At 36.7% G+C, this 22,884-nt stretch overlaps 1 protein-coding gene across 4 annotated transcripts in view; it reads right to left on the reverse strand.

Moving 5' to 3' along the window:
• Window positions 1-3,930: 3,930 nt before the first annotated feature.
• Window positions 3,931-22,884, reverse strand: part of ldb1b (LIM-domain binding 1b) — a 30,379-nt gene continuing 11,425 nt past the window's right edge. For 2 of the 4 annotated variants that reach the window (XM_016518701.1, XM_016518702.1), the window contains exons 2-11: window positions 15,199-15,301; window positions 13,594-13,638; window positions 12,069-12,144; window positions 11,770-11,872; window positions 10,243-10,415; window positions 9,214-9,336; window positions 9,042-9,125; window positions 8,001-8,124; window positions 7,766-7,914; window positions 3,931-4,508 (exon numbers count right to left, since the gene is read on the reverse strand). In XM_016518701.1, the coding sequence (XP_016374187.1) occupies window positions 4,278-4,508; window positions 7,766-7,914; window positions 8,001-8,124; window positions 9,042-9,125; window positions 9,214-9,336; window positions 10,243-10,415; window positions 11,770-11,872; window positions 12,069-12,144; window positions 13,594-13,638; window positions 15,199-15,301 (1,211 nt within the window). In that variant the 3' untranslated portion in view covers window positions 3,931-4,277. Of the gene's footprint in view, window positions 4,509-7,765; window positions 7,915-8,000; window positions 8,125-9,041; window positions 9,126-9,213; window positions 9,337-10,242; window positions 10,416-11,769; window positions 11,873-12,068; window positions 12,145-13,593; window positions 13,639-15,198; window positions 15,302-19,706; window positions 19,796-22,884 lie in introns of those variants that run through there. The other 2 variants (XM_016518704.1, XM_016518703.1) reach the window with 2 other exon arrangements.

Raw genomic sequence — 22,884 nt, forward strand, 5'->3', positions numbered from 1 at the left:
TAACAATTGTGCTTCATTGTTTTTTTATTGCTGAAGAGGGTTTCTTCTCCTGCGTTCTACTGTACAGACGTGAATTTACTTTTCCTTCAGCCTGAGGTTTATTCTTTAGACTTTTTGGTGTGAAAGGGCTTTTATATTTGCTATAAATAGAACTTTTTTATTTTAAAAACAAACAAGCAAACCCTGTCCAGATTTTAAAAGTAACGCAAAAGTAACGTAACGCATTACTTTCCATAAAAAGTAACTAGGTAACGTAATTAGTTACTTTTTTAGGGAGTAACGCAACATTGTAACGCATTACTTTTAAAAGTAACTTTCCCCAACACTGGGTTTAACTATAACTGTGTTTTGTTCACTTTAAGAGGACACACAGGATAAATAATTAGTGCATAAATAATTAGAGACACATTGATGTCACTTGCATGGACTTTGTTTAGTTTAGAAAGTTTGTTTACATTTTTAAAGTCTTTATAGATCTATAAATGTGTATATAAATACATAAAATATATGTAATTCTTACTATTATTTATATTTTAATATGATATAAAATTATTTGTAATATTAATATATTTATGAATATTAATTATATATTCTAATATTTATATATTAATAATTCTATTTTATTTTATTTTTTAAATTTCAACTAACGATGACTGAGCTACACACATACAATGTAAAATATATAAATTTATAATGTATTTACAATATAATTTTTTTCATATTTATACTCGTATAAATATATGAATGCTATATATATATATATACACATACAAATATTTATACTTTTATTATATACTGTTAAAATACACATTTCAATACATATGAATATTATTCATATCTACTTATATTTACTACTTAATTCTAGATTATTAAATAAATATGTTCAGTTATTTTAAACTGATGATCAATAAACTCCATCCAGAAACATATACACAGATATAAAACAAACATAAATATTTAAAATATTAAATAATTAATATACATATATATGATACATATTGTAATTCTCATATACATATATAAACTATAAATCACACAGACGCAGAAATCCTTAAAGTGAAAATTCATATTTTATTGGTTCCATACATTAATTTAATCAAGGGCAGAAATGAAGAAAACAAAGTTATATCAAAGAGGAGCATCTACAAGGTTAAAGGTGGAAAAGATCACCAGTTTGTTTCAAGTGCAGACCTTTAGAATTAATTCAGATCGATTCAGCTGGTCAGAAAGAGAGAGGAAATAATAATCAAATAGTACAAAAATGTGATTAGTCTGAGTTTCAGCAGTATTGGGTGTGTGTGTGTGTGAAATAAAACAACTAACATGTTACTGAAACACGACTAGCTGATCACAGTTGGTCTCCCTTAAACACACGGAGAACAGAAGATGAAGAAACAGACGAACACTGAAGTCTGCGGCAGAAATGGATTTCATCAAAATCTGAAACAATCAGGTAACAAACACAGACTGTGCCCTTGATTTCAATTCATCAGTCGTATGCAAATTAAAAAAATAATCAAGAGGGGAAAAGACGAGGTTGGTGTGTTTTAATATTTCACGTTTTGCTTTTTTTTTTTTTTTTTTTTTTATACGTTTGATTCAGAATGGCTTTATGTAACTCTAAGGAGGAATACATCTCAATACAGTTATACAGAACTCTGCTACTACCTTAAATATACAAGCACAAGTACACGAAACCCAATCAGAGCCCACACTAAACCACTCTCTTTAAACATAAGACAAACCAATAGAATCTGAGGCTTGAACTAATCGACCTGAAATAGTAGACCATCCGGGGACTTCTGGCATACTCGTTTCAACATACTACGCTTTGGGACACACTTATTCTAATCTCACATACTATTTAGGATGGATAGTATGAAAACTAATATAATGCAATACACAAAAGCGACACTGTCAAACAGTGCACAAAATAAACAAATAATGTAAAAAAAACTGTTTACTGTTATTCTGTTATTTATAAAAACTGGTTCTTATTTTTAGAGTTCAGCTGAATGCTAAAGCTTAGCCTCTTTAACTTTATGTAGTTCTGCTGTTTTGTGTTCATCTGCTCTTTTTACTTTGACTATCACTCTATATAGACTCATACAATCACACACAACAATCATTTCTCTAATATTTATTACAGTATACACTGATAAACTGAACATTGACTTCAATGCTACGAGAGACTGGATGCTTTCAGATGATTTCTATTGAGCTGCAGCTCAAACTATTTCAGATATAGTGAATTAAGCTGCAAACTCCATCATAAAGCAGTGTTTCCATCTAACATGTGTTTTGAGCTGCAGCTAGTCATATTAATGGAGTGTTTCACTATAGATTTGTGTTGGATGTTATCTTTGGAGTGGAAATATGCTTATAATTTTTTTTAACTTTTTTTATTTTTATTATTATTAAACAGTACCAAACATCAAACCATGAAGGCAGGACAGTTATAAAAACAAAGAAAAAACAAAATACACAAATACAAATTCCCTCTTTTGTATAACCACAGTTTTACTACAATATCATGGTTAAACTATGGTTAGTGTAGGAAAAGCATGGTTAATTTGTGGTTTAAGCAGTGTTGTGGGTAACGCATTACAAGTAACGCGAGTTACGTAATCAGATTACTTTTTTTCAAGTAACTAGTAAAGTAACGCATTACTTTTTAATTTACAAGAGAATATCAGAGTTACTTTTTCAAATAAGTAACGCAAGTTACTTTGTTTCCAATTTAAGGAGGAATACATCTCAATACAGTTATACAGAACTCTGCTACTACCTTAAATATACAAGCACAAGTACACGAAACCCAATCAGAGCCCACACTAAACCACTCTCTTTAAACATAAGACAAACCAATAGAATCTGAGGCTTGAACTCTTTAAGGACCTCGACGGTTCGGTTACTCCTTGGTTTGCAGCTTTCAACATCGGTAAAGAAAGAAACCAAAATAATCAAATAAAACATTCTAGGGAAATAGAGGCTGGTATAAAACACGGATACAATTCTCCAAAACGCTCTTGATGTGATATTAAGCATCCTCCAGCAATCAGAGGAAGATGTGAGACTGCAAATTAATCGGTTGTGTTTGATATTTCACTCCAAACATAAGAAACGACATTCTGCTGAAGGAAAATATCTAGCCTACTATTAGAACCATTAGTTTGTTTGCATTAAAATTATGATTTCCCCAGAAAATTCTCATTACTGTAATGCAAAACAAGAGAATAAGAACGCTAGTGTTTTGATTTATGCTGATTCACATTTAAAAAAAATTCTCTCGTTGCAATACAGTAACGAAACTATGGAAGCTAATTAAAAAATTAAAAAGGTAATTGCGACTTTTTTCTCGCAATTCTGACTATTTTTCTCAGAATTGAGAGATAAACCCGCAATTGCAATTTCAATTCAGAGGAAAAAGATTTTTTTTTTACAATTTGTTTATATTTTGAGTTATCACCAATTTTGAGAAAAAAAAAACAATTGTGAGATGTCGCAATTGCAAGAAAAAAAAATCTGAATTATGAGATAGTCGCAATGGCGAGAAGTCAGAATTATGAGATAAAAAGTTGCATTTGCGAGAAAAAAAAAAGTTAGAATTATGAGATAAAAAGTTGCAATTGCGAGACAAAAAGTAGCAATTCTGAGAAAAAAATTCAGAATTGAGATAAAAAGTTGCAATTGCTTGAGAAAGTCACAAATCGTGAAATAAAAACTCACAATTGCAAGAAAAAGTCAGAGTCATAAGATACAAACTCGCAGTTGCGAGAAAAAAGTCAGAATTTTACAAAAAATTCTGAGGGAAAGAAAAGTCTGAATTGTGAGATAGAAAGTTGAAATTACCTTTTTTATTTTTATTCAGTGGCGGAAACAAGCTTCCATACAAAACAGTATTAAAAGTGAAAATTATCTTTTAAAAAAAAATCATATTTTCCTCATGCAAAATGTCATTTCTTGTGAGTGAAACAGGAGCTGGATATTTCTTGGTCTTGTTGGCGTTTTACGTGGTCAGATTTCTCTGCTTCATCTTAACTTAAACATATGAACTATCTACAGGCTCCTCATAAATCACCAACAAAACCACGAGTGTGTGAATAAAAACTGTCCTGTGTCAAGTAAACGGTTTCTGTTGTGGTGTGACGCTCATCTCTGGTCCTCCAGGTTCACTTCCTCTGCCGACAGGAAGACCAGCTACTGCAGGTAGATGAGTCGACCGCACCTCTTTCTTCCCATTGGATGCCCAACGCTCCCTGGCCCCGCCCCGAGTCTCACTGAGACGCCTGTGAGGTGGGGTTGTCGTTCTTGCCCTCCTGGCTGGATGGAGGCTTGTTGTTCCAGGGGCTGTTGGCTCCCAGCGTGGGCGAGTTGTTAAAGCTGTCCTCGTCGTCGATGCCGTTAGCCGCGTCGAACTGCGTGTTCTCCAGCCGCGTGATCAGACGCTCGTCCTCGTCCCCGAACTCACCGCCCATCAGCGTGGGCTCGCCCACCACCATCACATCCTGAGCACACCAAAATAGACCATTAGCATTAGAAACGCCATTTAGGGGAAAAAAATTGGTTATATGTATATATAGACTATTTTTGGCACAAAAAAAATCTCTCTCTCACACACACACACACATGATATATATATATGTATATAAATTCTTCTAAATCCAGAAGAACGTCTCCAAGATGCTTCAAGAAACCTACCTGCAAAGCTTCCTGAAAAACTATGAGCAAGTGCACCGAGAGCAAAACCTGCTTTAAACGCAAAGGATGCTCACACCAAATGTTGATTTAGTTAACAGAAGTTAATTGATAAAGAAAATCTATTTATGACATTATTTTTGACAGCATCCTCATTTTACAGCATTTTTACACAAGTGCCTAAAACTTTTAACAGCACTGTAGCTTTGCTGGTGGGTTTCTTGAAGCATCTTGGAGACAGAGTTCTTCTGGATTGAGTCTGTCTCAGTTTGTTCTGTTTCTTCATGTGACTCCAGACAGACTGATGATGATCAGATCAGATCTCTGTGTGGAGCACAAACATCTCACTGCATTATTACAATTAATGGCCAAATGAATGTTTGGAAATGTAAACTGATATTTCCTACTGACACACTACAGCAAAAGATAACTGACTTATTTAATCTCATTATCTCGTCTTGCTGGATCTGTCTGCTGCTTTTGACACAGTTAACCACCAGATCCTCCTGTCCACCCTCATGAAGATGGGCATCTCAGGAACCACACTCCAGTGGTTCAAGTCTTACCTCTCTGGTAGGTCCTTCAGGGTGTCTTGGAGGGGTGAGGTTTCTAAGTCACAACTTCTTGCTACTGGGGTTCCTCAAGGCTCAGTGCTTGGACCAGTGCTTGGTCATCTTTAGGATCCATCATTCAGAAGCATGGCTTTTCTTATCACTGCTATGCTGATGACACTCAACTCTACTTCTCATTCCAACTAGATGATCCGACAGTAGCTGTTCGCATTGCAGCCTGTCTGAGACATATTTCTGGCAGGATGAAGGATCATCACCTTCAACTCAACCTTGCTAATGACAGAACTGCTCGTGGTCTCAGCCAACCCAGCACTTCATCACAACCTCTCTATACAGCTGGGTTCGTCAACCATAACTCCTTCGAGGACAGCCAAGAACCTTGGAGTTGTGATGGATGATCAGTCAAGCTTCACAGACCATATTGCTACAATGGCCGCAGGCTTGCCTTATACAACATTAGGAAGAGTAGACCCTTCCTATCAGAGCAGGCCGCACAACTCCTTGTCCAAGCTCTTGTTCTCTCCAGACTGGACTATTGTAATGCTCTCTTGGCGGGCCTTCCGGCATGTACTATCAAGCCTCTGCAACTTGTGCAGAATGCAGCAGCCAGAGTGGTCTTCAACGAGCTGTAACATTTGGCCGTGTCCTCCTGAGGTTTCGTTAAGTTTCAAAGGCCTTATTGCTGCAATGGCCCGGTCCTGCAGATTTGCCTTATACAACGTTAGGAAGATTAGACCCTTCCAATCAGAGCAGGCCACACATCTCCTTGTCCAAGCTCTTGTTCTCTCCAGACTGAACTATTGTTATGCTCCCTTGGCGGGTCTTACGGCACGTACTATCCAGCCTCTTCAACTGATCCAGAACGCCGCAGCGAGAGTGGTCTTCAAAGAGCCAAAGAAAGCCCATGTCAAACCTCTTTTCATAATTTTGCACTGGCTACCAATAGCGGCTCGCATCAAATTCAAGGTACTGATGCTTGCCTTCAAGACAACCACTGGCACTGCACCAATATGCCTAAACCCGCTAGTTCAGACCTACGCGCCCTCCAGAAGCTTGCGTTCTGCAAGTGAACGACGCCTCGTGATGTCATCCCAAAGAGGCACAAAATCACTCTCACGGACCTTTTTCTGGACTGTTCCCAGCTGGTGGAACAACCTGCCTATCTCAATCCGAGCAGCTGAGTCTTTAGCCATTTTCAAAAAACATCTAAAAGACACATCTTTTTCGCCATCACCTGACCAATTAATACTAGCACTTACCTATTCGGTCTAATTGATTTATTTATATATAAAAATTTTTTAAAAACACCTTGCTATGTGCACTGTGCTAGACTAACTGAGACTTGTCACAGCACTTGTATATTGTTGCTCTCTCGTTGGTCTGATTGCTTCTACTTTGTAAGTCGCTTTGGATAAAAGCATCAGCTAAATGACTAAATGTAAATGTAAACTTAAAACCATTTCTTAGCCGCTGAAAATCCTAGTGTTCTAATAATTTTGGCCACCACTGTACACACATTATAAACTACATAAATGTATAAATATACATGCATACATATTAGGGATGTGCAACAGCAATCGAGTACTCGAGTACTTGGCCGCGACAGCGATGATCGATCATGAAAACGATGATGGTGGAAAAATATATATTTTTATAGTTATAGCAGCACTTTGGGCTCTGATTGTTTAGCTGGCCACAGCATGCTGTCCAAAGTATAGACGTGAGAAAAGAAAGAAGCATGGCTTCGAAGTCACGTAGTGATGTCTGGGTTAGCTACATACATATCTGATTAATCTAACATAGGATGCGCTGGGATATTAGCATTTATTAACATGCTGAATGCGCTGCATATTACCAGTGTTTTGTGCTCAAATGCAATGCCCAATATTGATTTTTAATGTTTCTTTTTTTTTAAATACTGATGTTATAATAATGCATCAGTGCCTTTTTCGTCATATTTGTTCAAAAGCATACTTCAATTAAAATTGTTTTCGTACTTCGTATGGCTTCGAAAACGCGCATGCGATTTCAGGAATCACTTGATAATGTAGATGAAAATATAGCTCAAATCTGCCAGAAACATAGCATTATAATGAGAACTTTATAGAATGTGAAATCTATAGTAAATTCCTTGCCCGTGTTTCAGCACGCTGTTATGAAAGCGCATCATGGCGGGAGCTCTCTCTCTCTCGTAACTGAAAGTTCACTGGCATTTGCATCCTTTTGTGCAGATACAAGTTGTAATGTTACGTCTATGTTATGTATCTAAGTTACCTGATTAATATCATAGGAAGTGTCATAAAACGGGCTTCAGTTTATTGGCATAAAGTCACTCTTTAGCTTCACCCCAGGCTGCTATACCTCTTTAGATGCTTCTTTTTTAATAACATTGCATATCCCTTTTTTTGACTGGCTAGCTTTTGTTACTTCAGTAAACTGACTGTAAACTGTTGCGTGTGTTTATGCTGTAAGATGACGCGTGATTGGTTACTCACTGGGACCTGACTGGACAGCGGGAAACTGTTTGCTGGGCTCTTCTTCTTGCTGTTGCTGTTGTTATTGGACCCGCCGCCGGCGCTCATGTTGCTGCCGCCCGACATCTTGCGCTTCCGTCTCTTACTCGGCGCCTGTCTGGCCGGCTCAGCTGCGGAAAGACGCGACACACACAAGCTCAAACACACGCTACACAAACACCAGCAGAGTCTCTGAGAGACACGAACGCCTCCTGACCTGGAGGAGCCACCATCCTCTGCCACTTCTGGAACAGACACGTCTTCAGACAGTCTCTGGGACTCAGACTGTACGTCTTGTGTCTGGACATCAGCTCCTGCATGGGCTCCAGGATCACACACAACTGAGACCGAGACGCACAAAAAGACACGTTACTAATAGGGCTGTCAAGCAATTAAAATGTTTAATGCAATTAATTACATGCTGTGCCGATTAATCTAAATACTTGCAAATTAACTGGACATCAATTTGGGCTGCGAAATTACCTCACAAAAGATCATTTACAGTCATTATTGTGTTAGATGAGAAAAGCATTGAATAAACATGAAAAAAGTAACTTTAAAAAAATATTTTGATTCAACATAGCATTTAGGTGTATTTACACAGACTGAATTAGAATTGCACGAATAATGCTGAATGGGTTTTAAATGGGCATTAATGGGTTTTAAAAATGTGAAATATGAAATTAGTTTTTTTTTAATGTGCCAGTAGGTGGCAGCGAGGCGCTGTCTTAATGAGGGAGTCATTCAGTCATTCATTCAACTGATTTGTTCAAACAGCTGATTCATTCAGATGAAGCAAGTCTTAATGAATGAGTCATTTAATCATTGACTCAATTCAATTAAACAGCTGATTCAGCTGATTCATATTCATTCAGAAATGAAGCAAGAGACTGATCTTTATGAATGAGTCAGTGAATCACTTGTTCACTTGATTTGCTAAAAACTGTGGATTTATTCAGTAATGAATCACTGCTGTGTGTTGATCAGATGCACAACAGTTCTGCTTTGTTTTGAATTTTAGAGGTATACAACTGTATTCTGCTTCATCATGCAGTCAGTCGTCCTGCATCATGTTTGTTAACAATGTAAGATGATGTACAGGTCTGGCGGGTGAGTTAAATGCGTTAATCATTTTAACACATCATTTTTTCCATAATTAATCGCACCAAATTAATGTGTTAAATCGACAGCCCTAGTTACTAATCAGCTGAATGAAAGCTGTAGAAGACGTCACAGTGTTGTGTTGTGGTGTTCGTACTCGGAGGTAGTTGAGGGTGGAGTTTGACAGGCCGCATCTGGTGATGTTTTTGGACAGCTGATCCAACATCTGTGGGTCCTGAGCCTGAGACGGACACAAAATCACACCATCATCAGGTATGAAACACCAGCTAGAAGAAGAAACGCTGTGAGATGCAGGAAGAGGAACTGACATGCATGGCCAGGATGCTGCGGGGAATGAGCTCCCTGTGCTGCCGGATGCTGAAATGCCACGTCTTTATTCTCATCATGTCATCGAACATGAACTCCAAGTACAGACGGCCCTCCACACACACCTGAGGAGACCAGCAGAGTTACACACACACCACAGAAACATCCCGCTGAACTAGGGCTGCACAATAAATCGAAATGAAATCACAATCACGATTAGGCTAAAGCTGCATAGGGCTGGGACAATAAATCGATGCATCGCGATTCGTGGATCGATTCTGAGATTTTCGGAATGCATCGTGATTCTCTCTCGAATTGATTCTGAGCTTAGTTTTTAACAGCAGATGGCGCTCTAGGTTAGTTTTTAACCGCACACTCAAATGCTCACGAAGAAGAGCACTTGTGCGTTCGGCTGAGTAATGTAAGTGGTTAAACGTACTTGCACATCGGCTTTTATGATGTGAGATTAGCTTTCATTGATTCAGCGTGACTAATAAACACACGACTACCACAATATATGATTTATCTGAGTTCTTATTAGAATTATCATTATAATTTTCATTATAACAAAGTATATAATAATGCAATGCCTTTATCACTGCTTAGAATGCTATGAAATATGTTGCGTGCCTTATTCTGTGTAAGAAGCCACATCATCTCACAGAAGGATTTATTTCAAACACGCGACAGACGTTATGAAGTGAGTTTGGAGTAAAAACATGTTATTAAATGTGGTATTTTTCAGATGAAGCAGCATTTACTACACGGAGAAGCTACGCAAACAGCTTTCATAATCGCAGAACGATTTCTTCGATTTCATAATCGCGCGATTAAATCTGAATGCGATTTTTGCGTAGCTTGTCAGTGAACTACAGCTCTTTGTAGTAAACGCTGCTCTATCTGAAAGCACGTGCTGGAGATTTACTACTAATCACAAAACCGGCTTTACTGACGAGATGCACATGACAATCGCATTCGATTAATCGTGCAGCCCTACGCTGAACATCACATTAAACATCACACACACACACCTGTGTGAACATGGGTTTGCCGTTCTGCGTGACCATCGTACACTGATCACAGTCCAGAGACACAAAGTTGCTGTGGAAGGACTCTTTAGGGTGCTTGAGAATGTAGTAGAGCTCAGTGGCGCCGCCTTCAAACACACTCCTAAAGTAACGAGGAATCAGCGTCCGGCCAATCGCTGTGAGACACAATAAGGAGGACAAGGAACCAATTTAATTCTTAAACATACTGGTTGTTATTTCATGAGAATCTGTAACTAAATGTGAACAGTTGACGGTTACTGTGCCATTTAGTGTCATTTTTCATAATTCCTATAAATAACTCAAACCTTAATTACAGCTGGTAATGTTTGTCTTAAGCAATCCGATCATTCAAACCAAATTCAGACGTTGCATCCTATTTGTAGTGCAAATGATAACACCATTTGCTGAATGAAATACAATACTAGTTTCTTGCTGATTTTGAGGTGTTGATTCCAAAAATAGTATGTTTTGCTCAATCATGTCATACTTTTGTACAAAATATGATGCTGTTTGTAGCATTTTTGCTTTTGACAACCATTTGTGCAGTGAAGAAGTCTTATATTGTCCTTATTCAACAGAAAAGCACCACAAACACATGATTCTGGTCTGATTTTCTTTTAATTGAACTTACTATATAGCACTTTGGTCAACTTAGTGGTTTTATTAGGTGCTTTATAAATAAAGTTGGAGTTGGAGAATTTAAGCCAGATCACAACTATCTGTTCAATTTTCAGCCAATTTTCACATGCAGGACAATCACATGCATTATTTAATGCCTAATCTTGATTTCAAGCTCAGAATTATGGCCAGTGAAAATGCAAACGTGAGCCACGTGTTTTCTGCTGCATCTGCAGGAGTCTTACTGCATCCAAACAAATTACAGATTTTGTAAAAAAAAAAAAATATATAATAATAATAAATAACTTATTTTGTAAAGTTTGTGACATTAAATTAACAGATTTTCCCACTCCTTTGTAGATTGTAAGTTAAATGTTAAATTTTGAATAGTTATTTTTGTCATTAAAACTTTTGACATCTGACTGCTTTTGTTATTTTGATAAGTGCATTAAAGCTGATACATATAAAATTTGAAGTTCTAGTATTTTTTTTACTCAATGGCATAATGAGTAACATGCACACTATAAAAAAATTTTTTTTTTTGAGTTGTAAATTAAACAAAACTTTTTTTTTTTTTACAAGAAAGTACTACTTCAGTTTTTCTACTTCAAAATTTCACATTTAATTCAATGTGTTACTTGCCTTTTTTGTAATTATTTGTGAAATTTACTAACAATTTCTAAATGAAAACTGTTTCAAAGTAAATCCTACACATTTTTCTCAGTGTAGTCATGAGTTACATGGTAACGCCAAGTGCAAACTGTCTCAATAGACCACTTGCGATCGGATCACCTGACACAGATCTTAATATCAGGCCTCAATGTCTCTAGATACATTTATTGAGAATCATTTAACACAAACATCTTTAAACGTCTGATAAGTGATACTCACTGTATCGTTTAGGACCGTCCTCCAGACAAAACGTGATGGTGAGCATAGCGTCATCCTCAAAGAATTCAGTAGTGAAAGAGTCCCACCACAGATTATCACACTCCTGAGAGAGAAAAACAGTAAGAGACGGCTCTCTGATATCATTCATTGGAGCCGACAGATGCTTCTGTGCTAGCGTTATAGGGTTTATGTCAGGCATATCAAAAGCACCTTAAATTATTAAAATGTTTAAAGTGCTGATAGTTAAGACTGAGGAAGACAGAGCTATAAATGTAAACAGAAAAGCAGATCCGCCTCACCTCTGTCCAGTTCTGAAGCCGCTTATTGAGTTCAAATATCCTGTAGTCTGTCTGATTCCCGTAAGGTGTGTGTCTCCTGAGAAATACAGACTTGTTTTAACACTCACAGACAAACACTGAGACTCATGAACTTTATATACACTAATAGAATCAACATAGTAGGGCTGTCAAAAAAAAAATCGAATTTCGAATATTCGTAGAATAAAAAAAAATAAAAAAAATCAACATTCGAATGCAAAAACATTGCATTCTAATTTTAGGTCTGTGTCAGCCGTCACAGTGGCGCACGAAATGCGACGACGATGTAAGTGTCATTGCATTTTAATGCTTTTGTTAGCCTATCCAGTTGAACCTTTTTATACAGTCTATGAGTTGAACCCACTAGATGCGGCGCTGCTGCGTTGTTCATTCAATATATTGCGGAAAACTAGTGCATCAGTGTGGAGAAGATATTGTTTACGGCGAAACTGAAACCAAGCCGTTCACACAGAACGCATATTTATCAAATTTTCTAGAGGGACGTCTATCAGCGTTGCACTGGCGTCTGGCACGAGAGAGCCGCATGTTTAGAAAGCCATGTAAAATTAATGTAAGTTCAACTTTTAAAAAAACATGTCTCAAGACTTTATGGAGGTTTTCCCCATCCCACTGTATCTCATGTTTTTAAATGAAGAAAGTAGCCTACTCTTTGTGATTGGTTTTCGGTCCTTTGTATTAAAATTCGAATTTTGATAATATTTAAGTAGAAAATTCGAATTTAGTTTTAGTCATTTTGACAGCCCTACATCATAGTGCTTATAATAATAAATATCCTAATATAGAACCTGCACGTTTTAACAGCTACAGTATCACGTTTGATACTCAAGGCCTCTAAATGATCAAACTTTGCTGTTAAACCTGTTTCACACACAATCTCCTCATGTCTTCTGTCTCTAGCAGTGGCGAACTCCGGTCCTGGAGAGCCGCAAGCCCTGCAGAGTTCAGCTCCAACCCTAATAAAAACTCACCTGCCTGTAGCTTTCTAGTAACCCTTCAGACCTTGATTAGCTTGTTCAGGTGTGTTTGATTAGGGTTGAAGCAAAACTCTGCAGGGCTGCGGCTCTCTACATCTCATCTTATTATTACTGGAGATATAGAGACGACTGATATTTAGATCATTTTATGTCAGTATCTGCTGCACTGTTATAAAGATCTCAGTGATTTACAAGCATCAGAATTTCATCATAGAAATATCAGCATCTGCACCCAAGTCATATTTCTGCTCAGTTCGAGTCTCTGAATAAAATTGAGCTGTTTTTCCTCCATATTCTCACTATATCAGACTATATGAGGCATAAAAACCTGATGATCAAATATGATACTGATAAATGATATTTTAAATAAAATAAAGATGCGTAAATGTGAGACTTGTCATAGCATTTGCGTATCATTGCTCTCTTGTTGATTTTGATTGCTTCCATTGTCCTCACTTGTAAGTCGCTTTGGATAAAAGCATCTGCTAAATGACTAAATGTAAATGTCTCACCCGATGCCTGGCTCCAGGTATGTGGGGGGATACATGGGCGTCGGGCTGCAGAAACAACACAAAGCAAATAGCCATGAAAGATCATGTCAAACCTCACAAAGCTCACATAACATGCTTTATAAACGCACACATGAGGTCATAAAGCAGACTGTAACGCATCCAGACACTGTGAAGTGAGCAAGTGCAGTTCTCTGCCTGCAGGCACCATCGCAGTCAGGAAGAGAGTCGTTTTCTGCATTTATCAGTGTGCCAGAGTAGATATGACACCCGCTAGACTTTACTGCCCTGCCACAAGGGAAGCCCCACCCACTTCCTGGACACTGATTGACAGCTGGCACTTCCTGCTCCCGCTATCTGACAGAAACATCCACTGACTGCTGATGCAGCTGAACGCTCTTCTGTCCTCACAGACGCTCACAGGAACATCACAAGTGACTGATTTGAAACACTCTCCATTAACGGCCACTCATGCACATCATAAATTATTCTTTGTGGATAGTTTTTAGTTCTATATATTAGGGCTGAGCAATTAATCGAAATACAGTTTCGATTTCGGCCTCCAACGATTATGAAAATATAATAATCGAGATAAAACAATTATTGCAACCCATTCCGCCCCCTTTCGCTCCTCCATAAAAGCCCAATTTCACGCGCAAATCAGTAAAATCATGTAACGTGACTTTTGCAAAATGGGACGTGCTTGATTTATTTAAGTTGATTAGATGTATTCATGTTTTTAAAAGCGCGAAAGAGAACTTGCGCTGTTCCTCGGGAGGATTTCTGTGGATGCACTCAGAACACGGACATAAAAGTCATCTTTTAGCTCAAGGTGCGCGCCTAAAGGGTCAAATACACGCTAAAAATGTGTCAAAATGCGGCGCTTAGTGGTTATTCACGTAAACCCTCGTCGGTCATGTAATAAATGAACGTAAACAGTTGAGAATGAAAATACGTGTGTAACAGTAAATTGAATCAGTGCGGCTCTTAAAGTGACAGCAGCCTAATCTTCCTGCTGCGATTGTGTGCTTAATATTAATCAAACAACAAAGACAAAATCACTCAATGCTCTTGATTGAAGGATTTTTTGTAGCTTTAATAAGTAACAAATTAAGTTTAATTATTACAGTGAAGACTATGTTCTTTTGTTTTAAATTAGATTATTCATAAATGTGACCCTGGACCACAAAACCAGTCATAAGGGTCAATTTTTTAAAATTGAGATTTATGCATCATCTGAAAGCTGAATAAATAAGCTTTCCAATGATGTCTGATGTTGGTTAGTGTGCATCAATTAAAGCAGCGCATTAATATAGACTGACTTGGAACTACCTGTGCATTAAACGGTTTTACTGCATACCTGCCAGCCAATCAGAATCCAGTATTCAGACAGACCATGGAATAAATATATATATTGTTATCTTTAAATAAATTATTCATTTAAAGTTTTGGTCATATGGCCCACTCATAATCGTGATTACAATACTGACCAAAATAATCGTGATTATGATTTTTGTCATAATAGAGCAGCCCTACTATATATTTATAAGCGAGTTATAATATGCCTTGATTCTGAGCTGATACTGCTTTTGAAACAGACGGACTCACCCCACGTCTCTGTCCAGCATGGTGCCGGGGTGGAAGGGGGGGAAAGCGCTTCCGTTGGGGGGCTCCTTTGGGGAGTACAGCTTGAACGACTTGGAGGAACAGCCTGCGCGAGAAGAGAAAGAGAGATGAACATGTTCAACATTCATTAGTCAAACATCAGGAGAATTGAATGAATTCACATTCATATCAGTACACAGAGATACTAAAACTTCATTAAGAGTGGGAAATATCACAAACACGCATCCTCAAGTGGTTTAATACTTTTATAAATGGTCGCAACAACTATAAAATAATTATTTGTTCATTACAAATAATTACAATAAAAGCAATACAATAAATACAATATAGTTGATTAGCCTAATTGTAGGATTTGTAGTTTTGCAAAATCACCAAGGCTGCATTTATTTGATCAAAATACAGTACAAATTGAGACATGTTATTATAATTTAGCTGTTTTCTATGTGAATATCTGTTAAACTGTAATTTATTTCTGTGATCAAAGCTGTATTTTCAGCATCATTACTCCAGTCTTCAGTGTCACATGATCTTCAGAAATCAGTATAATATGCTGATTTGCTGCTCAAGAAACATTTCTGATTATTATCAATGTTGAAAACAGTTGTGCTGCACAATATTTTTGTGGAAGCCGTGATACATTTAATATTTCAGGATTCACAGATGAATAGAAAGTTCAAAAGAACAGCGTTTATTTGAAATAGAAATCTTTTGTAACATTATGAATGTATTTACTGACACTTTTGATCAATTCAATGCATCCTTGATAAGTATTAATTTCCTTTTTTTTCTTAAATATTTCTTACTTCAATCTTCTGAATGGTAATATATCACTGTTTCCACAAAAGTATTGTGCAGCACGACTGTTTTCAACATTGATAATAATCAGAAATGTTTCTTGAGCAGCAAATCAGCATATTATACTGATTTCTGAAGATCATGTGACACTGAAGACTGGAGTAATGATGCTGAAAATACAGCTTTGATCACAGAAATAAATTACAGTTTAACATATTTACACAGACAATAGCTATTTTAATTTGTAATAATATGTCACAATTTTTACAGTAGTTTTGATCAAATAAATACAGCCTTGGTGAACAGAAGAGACTTCAGGCTATTCCAGTGCTGCATGCTGATTGTTCCAGTGATGCTAAAACACAGAGATGCTGATTTTGAATGGACCTATGTGAAAGAGTGAATGTATAGTGTGTGTGTGTGTGTAAAGACCCTAAAGCAGTAAAGACCCTCCATAAACAGAGCATGGGGCGGAGGTCAGCCATACCCCTCACCGTCTCCATCCCGCCAATTAAACACATCTATAACATGATGCATTCAGCCACAATGAGGTCACGACCCCTGCTGTCGCGGGAACAGCTCCGCCTCATAATGACCGCTTGACGTGTCTCGCAAATAAATCTGAGAGCTGTCAACGTCACGGCTCATAATAAAATGGAGGGTGATACGGCACAGCAAGACTCTTTAATTGAATTACACAAACAATACAAGAATGAAGGTGAAAAAGAACATTTGGTCATTTCACAGTAGCACTCAAAAACATGTCAAACTACAGGTACTGTATTCTGGAGATCACTGAAAATAATATAAAATTAAATTAAAATAAATAAATACATAAAGAAATGTATGAAATGTATGCAAATATATAATATATATATTTTTTTATAAAAGAAATTAAAATGATATTGATAAAAAATAAATATAAAAAAATTACATACAATAGAACACTGACACTATTTACCAAGTAGGTGCTTTTAAACCAAAGTAACCTACAAATGGCAATGAAACATGACCAGACAATGACGTATGTGTTTGATAAGAAACATGAAACATGCTCATGGATATCCATCTAAGATAAACCAACATACACTGTAACCATTAAACATGTTGCTGAAGTTAAAAGCGGTGGAAAACGTATAAAATCGGCCAGTGAGCTTGAAGCAGCAACACATGCTCAATGTAAACAAGATTCTTCCACACATTAACATCTACAATCAGGTGTCCGATGTGGATTTCAACAGCTTCATAGAGATTCAGAGCAAATGCTGGATGGTCCAAAGCTCAATCTGAAAACATAAAAATCTCAGCGTCCCGGCATCAGAGCACATCCTTCATTAAACATTCATAACACAGACTTTGAGCCATTAAATATTCACTGGGGACGACACTGGACACAGGTTAGTACTGTTCACGGACACAAATCCCTCTCACAACAGCGCTACGCTTATCAATATTACACGGGAAACAAGCAGCACTGCTGCAGGTCTGATGAAGACTTTCTAAAACCTTGTTAAGACCAACTAAGGAAAATGTAATAAATTCAGGGGAACACAACATGTCAATATGGTCTTATAATGTAAATGTCTTGTATTAGCAACACTTCAAAGCTTGAAAATACAACTTTCAATAGCCACTAACAACTTTTCAATCCATTTTCCAAATAAACAATAGCTTAAGGCTTGAATAGCTTTGCTCCAAACCACCAGATTATAAAAACAACTTTCACCATACCTTCTGATCGCACTGCAAGTGATGTTTTTCTTAGTATTTCTGTCTTGTTTTCCCGATACAAATGCGTAAAGATCTAAAATCAAGACACACTACTGGAGACGCACAATAACAGAAGATAAGAAGTCTTGTGTTATGAAAAATTGATCATTAGTTTTCTCCAAATAACATGTAAAAATGCATGATTCAGATTATTTAGCAACAGTTCGATGAAATGCAGCAAGACAAATTAAATAAATCTGAAATAAAGAGCTTTCATGAAGAAATAATAGATTCTAAGTAACAGGACTCGAGTTTAAACATTTATTCTTAGGCGGAAAAATGTCAAATCTGAAATACAGTAAACAAAGTCAGTTTACTTGTGAAATAAACAGAATAAGATGGTCTTCTTTGTGAAATACACAGCAGATTGATCAAAATCTGCTGCTGGGCTCTTTTAAATGATCTAAATTCAAAAGAAAAACAAGTTTTTATACCCAATTGACAAATCTGTTCTTGTTCTAAACATCAACACACTTAATTTTGCTCAGTTTTTTTAAGACTTCATTTACACTTACATCTCAAATAAAATGCATCTTGATTTAAGAATATTTAGATATTTGTATTTCAAAAACAAAATCATTACATTTTTATGCAGTGCGTGCAACATTTAATGCCATGACTTAATGAATTTAAGACTTTTTAAGACCCACACAAACAGATCAGCGATATACGCACATAACGTTCTGATTTATAATCAGACTAAAACATCAACCTGATGCAAAGCTGAAAGCACGTCGAAAGAAATCAGCCTGTTTAGCCATTTAGTGAGTAAATAAAACGTGAGCATTAGACCTGAAGAGCGTCCCATTAAGAGATATCATTCAACGGCTGCTTAATGACTTACTAAATCAAATCAAACTCAAACTTCCCGTGCAGTAAATTGCTTTCTTGAAAACATCAGCAGCAGCGCACATTACTTCAGGCTACAGTCATAATCGAATTCCCGTCTGAATGTGGCACATGATAAGTTGAGTGCATACAGGACAGCAGACGTCATTACAGCGCACAACATACAGATTACATACAGATTACATACAGACATGTTGTGTGGGTTTTCTGGCTGATGTAACGGGCTAATGGTCCATCGCATGTGAAAAGTGGGAAACGATGATCATCTGATCTGCTAATGACCGTTTTCACCACAACGGCCCTCGAGATGATGCTGATGGCTTCCAGTAACTGGAAATTAATGCGAATTAAGAGCAAAAACACTTTACGGAGTCAATGCGTGTGCTGACACGGGAATATCTTACTGTTATAATAATAGAAACAAATAGTCTTATAGGAGAAAAGCAGAGTTTTCTCTAAATAACATGTCGACTTTGATTACGTTTTATGAAACGCAGCAAGACTAATTTTACATCATGCCTGCACATAAATTGTTTTAATGAAAATATTTTACATTATAAGTAGCAGAACTAGAGTTTAAAACGTTTATACTTGGGATGGAAAGGTTTAAAAATGTATATCTGAAATACAATATCTAAAAAGTGAATAAATAGAATATGATGGTTTTCACAGCAGATTGTGAGTGAAAATCTCTGGTCATGAACGGATCAGTCAGTGTATACACTATATTACCACACACACATTCACTAATACAACACGTTGACTGTGAAATCCCAGTCTGACAAACTTTAATAACGCAAAACTGTAATGAAAGCCGCTCTATAGGTTTGAATGAGCTTGAGAGTATATAAATAAAGCCCACTGATGAGGCCCGCGGCTACATGCTAATGCTAACAGCGCAATAAAACACCGACATGAACCGAAGAATCGTTTAAATAAAACAGCAAAACAAAATCAGATAAACGCGAAAAAACCGTTAAAATAAAAGTCGACGGTGAAGTTGAAATAAAGCGCTAAGTCTGTCAGAATAACGGCTAAAGAGAGCCGTGTAAATAAAGCCCTCAGCTTTACGTTACCTGAAACACTGATGGACCGGAGGACCGAGCGACTCCGCACGGGCTTTATGCGAATCCCGGGACGCGGATGATCGTTAAAATCGGTGTGAAATCATGGGAAACGGCGGTTATTGGCGCAGAATCGTCCGGTTTGAGTCGCGCGAGGCCTCGAGCTGCAGGTCCCGCGGCGCTCGCGCTCAATCAACCCGCCTCGAGACTCTTTGTGTTCACGCGCGGAGCGAACAATAGACGCGCACAGGCCAGACTGATGCTCTCTCTCTCTCTCTCTCTCTCTCTCTCTCTCTCTCTGTCTCTCTCTCTCTCTCTCTCTTCTGTTCTTTCACCTCATCCACACCTCCTTCAATTTTAGGATTATCGCTTGTTTACAGTCAAAGCTTTCTATATATAATATTTATATACAATTGTATTTCTTACACACACACACACACACGCACGCACACACACACACTCTCACACACACAGACACACACACACACACTCTCTCTCACACACACACAGACACACACACACTCTCTCACACACACACACACACTCTCTCACACACACACACACACTCTCTCACACACACACACACACTCTCTCACACACACACACACACTCTCTCACACACACACACACACTCTCTCACACACACACACACACTCTCTCACACACACACACACACTCTCTCACACACACACACACACTCTCTCACACACACACACACACTCTCTCACACACACACACACACTCTCTCACACACACACACACACTCTCTCACACACACACACACACTCTCTCACACACACACACACACTCTCTCACACACACACACACACTCTCTCACACACACACACACACTCTCTCACACACACACACACACTCTCTCACACACACACACACACTCTCTCACACACACACACACACTCTCTCACACACACACACACACTCTCTCACACACACACACACACTCTCTCACACACACACACACACACACACACTCTCACACACACAGACACACACACACACACTCTCTCTCACACACACACACACACACATATGTATATATATTAATTACTTTGCATTCTTATTTTTATGGTTATTTGTTATTGTTATATTGTACATTTAATTTTCTAGACAATATTGTAAGTAAACACGATCATGCTAATAAAGTACTTTAAATTGAATATAATTAGGAACAGGCAGATTGAATGTTTGAGACACGTTTATCCATCTGAATTTCCAATTCAATTCGATTGAATGTAGTCTATTTTATTTGCATGAGAAATAATGAGCTAAAACGCTGTCTCTCTCAGTGAGATGGATCGGTCTGTCTCCCTCCCCAGCGCTGTTTGCTTGCTAAGCACTTTTCACATCTCTCTCTGTCATCACTTCACGTATCGACCGATAAAGAAATAAATCATGACTTACAAATGCACGCATCTACTCTACAGCACCAAGTGCAGCTTACATTCTGATCAGTTTACAGGCTTTCATGCAGAATTCAGATGCAAAGGCCTGTAAAACTCGGTGCTTTCAAAGAACATGCATTTTGTTGTCAGTCAGCAAGTCACAACATAAAGCATTAATAACACCATAACACACACTCCTGAGGAGATTAGCATACTCAAGCCTGTCAAAGCAAACCAATGATTCAATTACACACGCAAACATCTCAACTGTATTAGTCCACTTCATAGTGTGACGCTCTTCGACTGACAAGCGGCCGATAAATGACAATTACACAGCTGGGAATTCCAGATAATCAATTCTGACCCATGTCGATGGTAAGCCACTTAACGCAGAGCTGGATAATCAATGCAGATGAGGTTATAGACTGACAAACAGTCCAGGTTCACGGCACGCTGTCAAAACATGTTGCAGTGCATTTGCATGTCATGCATATATGTTTCTGATATTTTTGAGATGCTGACCCATCGCTGGGGGAAGACAGTTACCCCTCAACAGCAGATTAAACACCATCCACATACATATATTAATACAAAGATTGTTTTTCTTCATAATGTCTTGATAAATGTATATTTATTTATTTTATTATTTTACATTTTATTATTTTTAATGTATTATTACTTTATTAAATATATATTTTAAATTCATTTAATCTAATTTATTTTGATTTATTTTAAATATAATTATATATGTATAATTATTGAATGAATTTCTTATTTTTATCAATTATCACCTTATTTAAAAAAAATACACAAATAATAAAATAAATTATATATATATATAAAATTATATTATCATATGTACTGTATATTTAATTAAATGTATTATTTTTATAATGTATTTATCATTTAATTAAATATAACAACAATTATTTTATTTATTTATTTTCTATTTTTTAATCTTATTTTTGTCAATTATTTTTGCAATAATTTTGCATATTATAAATAAATAAACATAAATAAATTATATAACTTTTTATTTTTGTTTAGTTTTAATTTATTATTAATTTATATATCAATGAAATGTATTATAAATAAAATGAAAAATAAACATAAATAAATTATATAACTTTTTATTTTTGTTTATTTTTAATTTATTATTAATTTATATATCAATGAAATGTATTATAAATAAAATGAAAAATAAGAAAATAAGTTATATATATTACATTTTTAATGTTTATTCTTTTTGGTTATTTTTAATTTATTATTAATTGTATATATTTAATTAAGTTTATTATTTTTCATTTTATTTGTTTTTAAATCTATTATAATTTAATTAAATATAATTACATATTTATAATTATTACATTTATTTGTTTATTTTTTAATCAATTTTTTATTAACACCTCATTTTAACACAATTCTTATTTATTGGTATATTCTATACATTTCTTTTTCTTGTCATTACTTGTCTCCAAAGAGCATCTTCATATTATATGCACCAAAACACAAGCCAGAAATGCTGTGCATGAATAAACACAGAATACAACAGGCACATGGGCCAATAAAAAGTCCTGAGGTCACGAAACATGCATCAACATGTTTGTCTGATCGGAAGCAGTTCCCGCGGTCACTATGGAAACGTAAATCTCCTGATGTTTGTGGGGGTCAAACTCAGCTTTAGCTGTCAGAACCGCAGCTCAACCCGACCCACGCTGCGCTGAACACGCGCTCAGATCCTTCAGAACCGCTCTGGGATCAGATCTCTGAGCCGATAAACCCGTTTA

Source organism: Sinocyclocheilus rhinocerous, unplaced genomic scaffold (assembly GCF_001515625.1).
Source record: "Sinocyclocheilus rhinocerous isolate Xijiao unplaced genomic scaffold, SAMN03320098_v1.1 scaffold1050, whole genome shotgun sequence".
Classification (NCBI taxonomy): domain Eukaryota; kingdom Metazoa; phylum Chordata; class Actinopteri; order Cypriniformes; family Cyprinidae; genus Sinocyclocheilus; species Sinocyclocheilus rhinocerous.